Source organism: Miscanthus floridulus, chromosome 7 (genome assembly GCF_019320115.1).
Source record: "Miscanthus floridulus cultivar M001 chromosome 7, ASM1932011v1, whole genome shotgun sequence".
In the NCBI taxonomy this organism is placed as follows: domain Eukaryota; kingdom Viridiplantae; phylum Streptophyta; class Magnoliopsida; order Poales; family Poaceae; genus Miscanthus; species Miscanthus floridulus.
In genome coordinates this window covers 77,335,309-77,344,530 of record NC_089586.1, presented here as the reverse complement: position 1 = coordinate 77,344,530, position 9,222 = coordinate 77,335,309, and the positions used below count along the sequence as shown (strand labels likewise).

Sequence of the window (9,222 nt, the reverse complement as noted above, 5' to 3'; positions counted from 1 at the left end):
ATTTGTAGAAACAACAGAAAATCAAGTTGTATGGTTTCTCATCCAGCATTATCCAAGGCTGTCACAAAATCACAAGATGGTACTTCGAAACAAAAGATAGTAAGCATGTCACCATTTCAACATTTTCAAAACAAACAGTGCACTAAAATGAATTACAATGAGGACAAAATTCGTATGTTTTTAAATATTTTATAAATCACACACAACTACTACCGGATACAGGATATTTGCCGTCGGCCACCGTCGGTCTCCTTGGCGGCGCCCTTCCCCTGCGCCGTGGCCTAGCTTCACGCCCTCCGTCTCACCTCCGCTCCCCGGCTTCACGGCCGCGGCCATGAGTCACCACCACCACGCAACCGCCGCCCACCACCACCACGCAACCACCCGCCACGCCAGCGCCGCCCACCACCACCATGCCATCACCACCACGCCACCACCACCCACCACCACCACGCCACCACCGGCCACGCCTGAGCTGCCACCACCGGCCGCCGTCTCCTTAGAGGCGGATGTGGAGGTGTTGGTGAAGTGAGCCACCGGAGGTGGAGGTGAAGGGGGCTGCCCAGAGGTAGGGTTGGAGGTGGAGAGGACATGCCAGAGGTGGGGGTGGAGGAGGCTGGCTGGAGGAGGGGGACGACCGGAGAGATGCGGTCTCGAGTGAGAGAGACGCGACGAGAGATGCGGGAGAGGGAGACAAGAGAGATGCATTGAGGGAGACGGAGGGAGATATTTCTGCTGGAGATGACATCATGTTGGGCCCACATGTCATTCTCAGTAGAGAAACACAAATGAATTGGCGGTGGAAATAACTCATGGTGGCCTTCAATCCCGCCGTAAGAGGTCCACGTTAGTGATCTAGGGCTGATCCAACATGCATGGCACACGAGACGTGGTGGAGGATAGCGCAGACACTACAACGGGCGGCGCAGAGAGCGAGGCGGGATGGGCAGTGTGGATTCGATTCCTGCGCTGAGGGGTTAAAGAACATATTTTTTTGTTTGCTGAGTGTCCTAGATCTGGGCACTCGGCAAAGTATTTTTTTTAATTTTTTTGTCTCATTCTTTTTTAGATTTTTTATTTCTTTGCCGAGTGTTCTAGATCTAAGCACTCGGCAAAGTTTTTTTTATTTTTTTTCTTCTCCTTCTTTTCCTGAAAAAATATTTTATTTATTTACCGAGTGTTTTTTTACACTCGGCAAACTTTATCTTTGTCGAGTGTTTTTATTTTGACACTCGGCAAACCCCATCTTTACCGAGTGTTTTTTTTCCGAGTGTTTTTTTTAACACTCGACAAAGAATCTGTTTACCGAGTGCCCAAGGAAATACACTCGGTAAAAAAAAAAAACACTCGGCAAATTTGAGAATTCCGGCAGTGAACGTACATTTGGGGCTATCTGCAGTGATTGATTAGTGAGAAAAGACATATTCGTAACTTGCCTTTGGTGTTCTTTGGGTAGTTGGTATATTGACGCAAAATAAAAAAAATGATTACGGTAAAGTCACTGTAAGTGCGTTTGCATAGAATAAATAGAATCACTGCCAAACGCATAAAGAGAGAAATATTTTAGAAAAATTCACTCGGAACTAATTCTCATTTTTGTACTAAGAGCATCTCCAAGAGTTCTCTAAACCTCCTCCTAATCCTAAGTTTTTAGAAAGATCCACAAAAATCCATCTCCAACAACTTCTAATACAATCTCCTAAATATTTTAGGAGTTGGAAAAAATCCTCCTCGTCCGCATAACTTTACGCGCCGCAGCCTCGTGCATATCCTTCGACTGCGTCGGGGCGAGTTCGTCGTCTCCAGTGAGCGCGGCGGCATCGAGGGCAAGGTTGTCGTCTCTGGCGTACGCGTCCGCAGCACCCGCCGACACCGCCCAACCGCAAAGGAGAGAATACCAGAGGGAGAGAGAGACCACGGACAGGAGCACAGAGCTTTCATCGTCCGCTGCTTCCGTTCGCCATGGATGCACAGCAGGAGCTCGGGAGAGCTCGGCACATGCAAGGAGGAGACAAGGCACTGCTTGGGGAAGGTGGAGGAGGGTCTGGGGAGGCACACCGTCGAAGGAATCGGGAGGAGATGGACGGGCGTCGGAGATCGACGAGGCTCGGTTGTCTCTGTGCAAGAATAGAGGGGGAGGGAGATGAGTAGCGAGGGGCTCGGGATAGTGGTGAAGAGCAGTGGTGCGGGATGACGGGCTCAGTGGAGTGGAGGGGAGGCGAGCAGCGCGTCCCTTGTATAAGCAACCAGCTGGAGGTGGAGCTTGGCTGACCGGCACGCTCAGTACCTCGGCATGGCCGCAGCGTCCTGCGCGGCAGTGGCAGCGTAACATGCGGGAGCAACTTCCCAGAGCATGGGATGGGATGATGGGCGGTGGCAGCTTGGCATGGCGTGGTTGCGTGAGCGTGATGGAAAAGAAAAAAAGCCGCAACAAAATTAATGTGGGCCCTAAATTTAATTTTTTAAGATGCCATTTATTAATTTTTTTTGAAGATGACTTTCTTTTTTCCTCCCTAAATTTTTTAGGAGTTGCCAAACCACACATTTTAGAAGAAAAAAGTATGGAACTCTTGGAGATGCTCTAATGCCTTGTTTAAATCCAGTGTGTAAAATTTTGTGGTGTCACATGGAGGTGTCGCATGAGGTGTTCGGATACTAATAAAAAACAAATTATACAATCCGTCAGTAATCCACGAGACGAATTTATTAAGCCTAATTAATCCGTTATTAGCACATGTGTTACTGCAGCACCATATTGTCAAATCATGGACTAATTAGGCTTAAAAGATTCGTCTCGCAAATTAGTCGTAAACTATATAATTAATTATTTTTTAATCTATATTTAATACTCCATGTATGTGTCAAATATTTGATGAGATAGAGAGTAAATTTTAGAGAGAGAAATTAAACAAACCCTAATTCAAATAAATCATTTGCAAGCCTTTTTTTTTCTTGAATTTTTTTATTCCGCAGTCCGCTCCAGGTTCCGCCAGTCTCATTTTCACCGCCACGCGCCCAGGCCTCATTTTCACATTTTCACCGAGGCGCGGGCCGCGGAGGCGCCCCGGCCAAACCAAATTGGCGTGGTGGCGCGGCTTCCAAAAGAAGGGCGCGTTTAGTTCGTGCCCGGATTCGGCGCCGCCCGAATCTGGGGCACTGTAGCGCTACTGTTGAACACTGTAGCGTTTTGTTTGTATTTGGTAATAATTGTCCAATCGTTGACTAATTAGGCTTAAAACGTTCGTCTCGCAAAGTACAACCAAACTGTGCAATTAGTTTTTGATTTTATCAACATTTAATACTCCATACATGAACCGCAAGTTTGATGTGACGGGGAATCTTCTTTTTGCATAGTATCAAATTCTGGAAAATGAGGGAACTAAACAAGGGCGAAGCCGAAAACCATCTGTACCCACCGACCAGTAGGCCCTCCGATCCTCCCCATTCAGTCCTAGCCAATAGGAGCCCAGCGCCACCCATCACGCGGATCGTGACTCCGCCTCCACCTCATCGGCCGTCCATTCCCATCCAACGCCACTCCGTCACCATCCCTGAAAAAGTTCCCGGCTCCCGCTCCGCACCTATAAAGATCCGCTCCATCCCAACGCCTCGCATCACTCCTAAATCCCCCAGCAAACCAACTCTTCCCCAAATCCACCACCGCCTCCGGTTCGCCGTCCTCCGCGCCAAGCACCCAAGCTTCCCGATGGCCCGCACGAAGCAGACGGCGCGCAAGTCGACTGGCGGCAAGGCGCCCCGCAAGCAGCTGGCCACCAAGGCGGCGCGCAAGTCGGCGCCGGCGACCGGCGGCGTGAAGAAGCCGCACCGCTTCCGCCCCGGCACCGTCGCGCTCCGGGAGATCCGCAAGTACCAGAAGAGCACGGAGCTGCTCATCCGGAAGCTCCCCTTCCAACGCCTCGTCCGCGAGATCGCGCAGGACTTCAAGACCGACCTCCGCTTCCAGTCCTCCGCCGTCGCCGCGCTGCAGGAGGCCGCCGAGGCGTACCTCGTGGGGCTCTTCGAGGACACCAACCTCTGCGCCATCCACGCCAAGCGCGTCACCATCATGCCCAAGGACATCCAGCTCGCGCGCCGCATCAGGGGCGAGAGGGCCTGAGCGAGGCGGGCTCCTCCTCCCCCTGAAGCCGTCGTCGTCGTAGCTTCGTGGCTGGTTTTAGGATTTGTGCTTGTCTTAGTTTCCTTCTGGTGGCACCGGCATGTTGGTAACATTATGCTTGTTCGTAGTCCTAGAGAGTTGTTCGGTCGCTGGGTAACCTGCTTGTTTATCTTGCACTGATGCTGATGTTATGGTGGTCTGTTCTTAATGGAAATGGAATTTGCTATTGAAATCTCTCGATCCCATTAGCTTGTTCGGTTACTCTCCAATGTGAGGTGATTGAATCTCCTGCAAGTTGGATCTTTTAATCCCTCTAGATCCTCTCCAATTTGTTTGGAATGGGGATTAACTCAACATGCCTTTACTGTGTTCAATCTGGGATTACCTTTGGTTGCTCTGAATATATGTGCTATATTAGTTGTATTCTTTGGATAAGTAAGCGGCATAATTTCATGCACCATGACATTCAGGCAACCATTACCCTGAACAAACCATTATTTAGCACTTCCTGAACACTAGTGATTTTCAGACATGATTTCTGCTAATATCTGAATTCATTAGCATGTTCGGTGCATCTAGAGTATAGGTACTACTAGATGCACATCTGCGCACCTCATCAGCAGATCTCTCGTATCCATAAATATGTGTGTTTTCATTTCTGGGGAACAACTCTGACTAAATATAAATTAAAAAAATATTAATATTGACTAAATATATATTAAAAATAATTAATATTTAGATTACATAATTAGTATTAATGGAAAGATCTTTGAATTTAGTTTTTTAATAAATTTATTTAGAGATATAAATATTATACATATTTTTTATAAATCGAGTCAAATTAGTGGTACGCACTCCTAAAGGCACATAATGGCCCTGTTTGGATCCATGGGTTAGAGCTAGTTTGGACTAGTTGGAGCTCAACTAGCTCTAAAGTAGCCAAACAGGAGGGCTAGAGTGGGTTATTTGCAACTAGCCCACCCTAAAAAACTATCCCCCCAAAGAGGTGACTATTTGGGCTAGTTGGGGCTATTTGAGGTGGGGTCTACTGTTTTCTCTCTACTTTCACCCACACCAATGATTTGGAAAGCACATCTATTATCATTTTAACCCTTGTATCCAAACATCTCTTAGGCTAGAGTTAGTTCAGGGCTAGTCCTAAGCTAAAAACTAACTCTAACCTCTAGCTGTGCTAGAGTATCCAAACAGGGCCAATGCATCAGCAGTATATGTCAACATTTGGCAACTAGTATATCCAGTTTGGCACTCCATTTTACCTGCAGATGGTGAAAGGAAACGTGACAATCAAACAGGGAAACGTCACCTAAAGACAGATGGTTGAGCAAATAGATGTCATCCAACAAGGGCGAGGGAAGTCTGCAGGTATAAAGATGGACACACTACTGCTGTTGTTGGAGCCTGATAGCCTTGATTCCAATTGTCCAATCTAAACTCTGAAGTCAAAATAAAGGATCCGTTTTTTACAAATCTATGAACACAATGATGAAAGAAAGTGAAGAATTTGTGACTGTGCTAAATCTATGAACACAGCGAGCAAATGAGGAATAATAATTGTTTTATGTTCCTCAGGCACATAGTGAACATGCATTGCAAGAATGCAACATGGTTGCCACTGATCATAGGAATAGCTGCTGGCATCTTAGACTGACTCCAACAAACGGACCCAAATACGATACCCATTTCGCTATTATAGGTAGTCTATAGTAAAAAAGGGCCCGGACCTAAATATCTCCGCTCCAACGGCCACACCCAAATCCACAGCCGCCCACCCACCGCCGGACGCCCACCCACCCGTGCCTTCCCGACGTCGGCAGCGCGGGCGCCGCCCCGAGCACCCCGTCCAACCCCGCGGCCGCGCGGGCCGTCCCCGACGCCGGCAGATCTCGCGCCCAGGAGCTCGCGTCCGCGCCCGGATCTGCCCCCCCCCCTCTCTCTCCTTCTTCCCCGACGGAGCTCGCACCCGGCGGAGCTCGCGTCCGCGCCCGGATCCGGCCCCCCTCCCTCTCCTTCTTCTTCCCCGACGGAGCTCGCGCCCGGATCCGGCCCCCCTCCCTCTCCTTCTTCTTCCCCGACGGAGCTCGCGCCCGGCGGAGCTCGCCCCCGGCGGAGCTCGTGTCCGCGCCGGCGGATCTCGCGTCCGCGGCCGGATCCGGCCCCCCTCCCTCTCCTTCTTCTTCCCCGACGTCCGCGGTCTCGCCTCGCCGAGCCGGCCGCGCCTCGCCACGGGCCCACCACTTCGGGCGTCAGAGACGAGCGGGGCCGGCGGTGCGGCCGGTGCGGGAGCGGGCCACCTCGGCGTTGCGGAGGCGTGCGCGAACGGGCGGAGATTTGCGTACCGAGGAGAGAGGGCAGGCTTTTTTGCGTATCGCTTCCGTCGGTAGGCCAAATGCGTCGTCCGTCTGGGTCAGCCGTTGGAGGCTGTTTTCGGTAGGCAAATCAACTGTGCGTAACGCATTTTGGGTTTGCATCTCTTCGTTGGAGACCATATCGACAAATGCCTTTGTGCATTTGCCATAGGCAAATTTGGCCGCCAACAAGCGTTGGCTTCACTGCCTTATCCAGGAACCGAAACGTTGCCTCCACTACAGCCTCTAGACCCATCTTGTTGCCCGGTTATTCTGCAGGATCTTGAGTAGTACTGTATTACAAGTTTACACTAAATTCATTTTAGCACGTGAAACAAATGCACGCACTAATTTGTATGGATGTGATTATAGCATATGATTCCTTACGTTTTATAGTTTTTTTTCAAGAGTTTGTAGGATCGCACAGACTGAGTTTGTTCTATCCATTCAAAAATAAAAATCCTTTGTGATCGTCGAGAAGATAAATCCGACAGTTCACTAAACATAGGCTGCGTTCGTTGGTATGAACCAGACCAGCCAGCCGGCTGAATTCCCTCTCATGTTACTGTTTATCAAACCAGCCAAACAGTATTTTTCTCTCACAACAAATCAGTCGGAACAGTGTTTTTCAGCTAAGTTTCAGACCAGCGAACGGGGCCATAGAGTAGTGGAAGTTGATATGTTAAACCTCAAAATCCATCTTCCTGTTAATAAAATACCATATGCTGTGTAAACTGAAATATAAATAAAGAAACATCTTCATGATTGCACTGAGCAGTTCTCCAACCGCAGTAACAAACAAAAATTGTCAAGGAATAAACGAAAGATTAATGCATGAGAACATCTGAAAAGAAAATAAAGGAGAGAGTAGTGTTTATAAGCTGTCCTGTTCGCTTGGGCTTGTTTTGCGGATAAGCCATGGCTGAAAGTACTGTTGACTGATTTGGTGTGAGAGAAAAATACTATCCGTTGACTAAAAAAATACGGCTTATAAGTCAAACAAGCCCAAGCAAACAGGGCATTAAAATTTGGAGCCTCTGTTTGATATTTTTTCCCTACTTTGTATTCTTTCAAGTCAATTATACTAAGTTGATGCTGAAACCCCCTCTTCTTTGAGCATCGGGTAGTACCACTGTGGAAACTATGGTAAGTTAAAAAAGGTCAACATTGAGTCATCTACTTTCATCGATGCGGAGGAAGTATTTTTTTTCTCAGCCGACGTTGACGCACTCGCGTGCGCAGGAAAGAAATACTACCGTGTTTCTGACATTGGTCCCACAGCCACATACAGACCCATGCTCAACATTGTGCTGTTGAGATGTTTTCTCAACCATAGATAAAATTAGCCACAAGAATTGAGATGTTCAAGAGGAGGAGGTGAATTAGACTAATCTAAATTTTCTTGCAATAATTAAGTCCTACCGCTTCGCCCATTTCACCCCTTTTGCCTAATAGTGTTTTCTATTTGTTCTACCGTATAAAAATTTTATACCTTATGTTCCACTTTTATTCTAGTATGACAATTATAAGAATGTAAAGACAAAAATTGAATTACTCAAATATAAATACTCTATGTAAAGAGAGGGAAAGGAACATGACGATGTTTTTCTAAGGTTTCGGAGAGTCGGCACTCTCCACTAGTCCTCGTTGGAACACCCGCACAAGGATATAGCTCCCCCTTGATCTGTAAGGACTGAGTGCTCTCTATGGGCTGATTCTTTGTCACTCCAATGCGGTGAATTGCCCACAACCGCTCATAAGATGAGTTGGGTCATCCACAAGCTCTACCGGATAATCACCAAACTCCCAATCACCACCAAACCGTCTAGGTGATTCCGATCACCAAAAGTAATAAGCACAAACTCTCACTTGACCATGACAAACTTAATGAGGAAGGTGGATGCACACTTGCTACTTTCCATGCACTAATGAGGTTCTTAATCTTAGATTATCAAATCACAATTTTCTCAATAGGCTCTTGCACTCCCTTGCACTCCAATAGATTTCTTCAGCTGAAAGGCAAGAGAGCTAAAATAGACGAATTAGGAAAGTATAAATAACCCCACACAAGCCGCTAGCCATTGGAGCAAAAAACCTGCTCTCTGCGTGAGCTCCGGACTCGGACCCAGCGGGGGTCTGAACTCTGAACCATTGGCTCTGGGCCCAACTCTCAGACGCCACAACAACTTTGACACTATGTAAAAAGAAGATTCCCCGTCACATTAAATTTGCGGTACATGCATAGAGTACTAAATGTTGACGAAATCAAAAACTAATTGCACAGTTTAATTGTACTTTGCGAGACGAACGTTTTAAGCCTAATTAGTCAACGATTGAACAATTATCATCAAACAAAACAAAATGACACTGTAGCTACACTGTGCAATTAGTTTTTTTTCGTCTACATTTAATGCTCCATACACGTATCATAAGATTCGATGTGATGGCTACTATAGCACTTTTTGAGAAAACTTTTTAGAACTAAACAAAGCCTAAATACTACCTGCAGGGGCACCTACTTGACACGACTTTTGTCTCCAATCCGTCCCATACGTGGCAGGCAATTTTGCATGGTCTCGATCTGCTAAAGAAAGGAGTCATTTGGCGTGTGGGAGACGGAAGACATACCACTACTATAGAATGGGCTTGTTGTCCCGGGCGGTAACGGCCTTTAGTTCTGGTTACCGTGCCGGGACAACGATTTCGGGACTAAAGGTGTAACCTTCAGTCCCGGGTCAT

General features: G+C 47.5%; 1 protein-coding gene across 1 annotated transcript; it reads left to right on the top strand.

Moving 5' to 3' along the window:
• The first annotated feature begins 3,618 nt into the window (after positions 1–3,618).
• Positions 3,619–4,345, top strand: LOC136463514 (histone H3.2). Its single transcript, XM_066462503.1, has one exon. The coding sequence runs from the start codon at positions 3,707–3,709 to the stop codon at positions 4,115–4,117; it is 411 nt and encodes a 136-aa protein (XP_066318600.1). The 5' UTR covers positions 3,619–3,706; the 3' UTR covers positions 4,118–4,345.
• The last annotated feature ends 4,877 nt before the right edge of the window (positions 4,346–9,222 follow it).

Excerpts from the sequence above, each read along its gene's own strand:
- LOC136463514 (XM_066462503.1), top strand. The coding sequence starts at position 3,707 with ATGGCCCGCACGAAGCAGACGGCGCGCAAGTCGACTGGCGGCAAGGCG.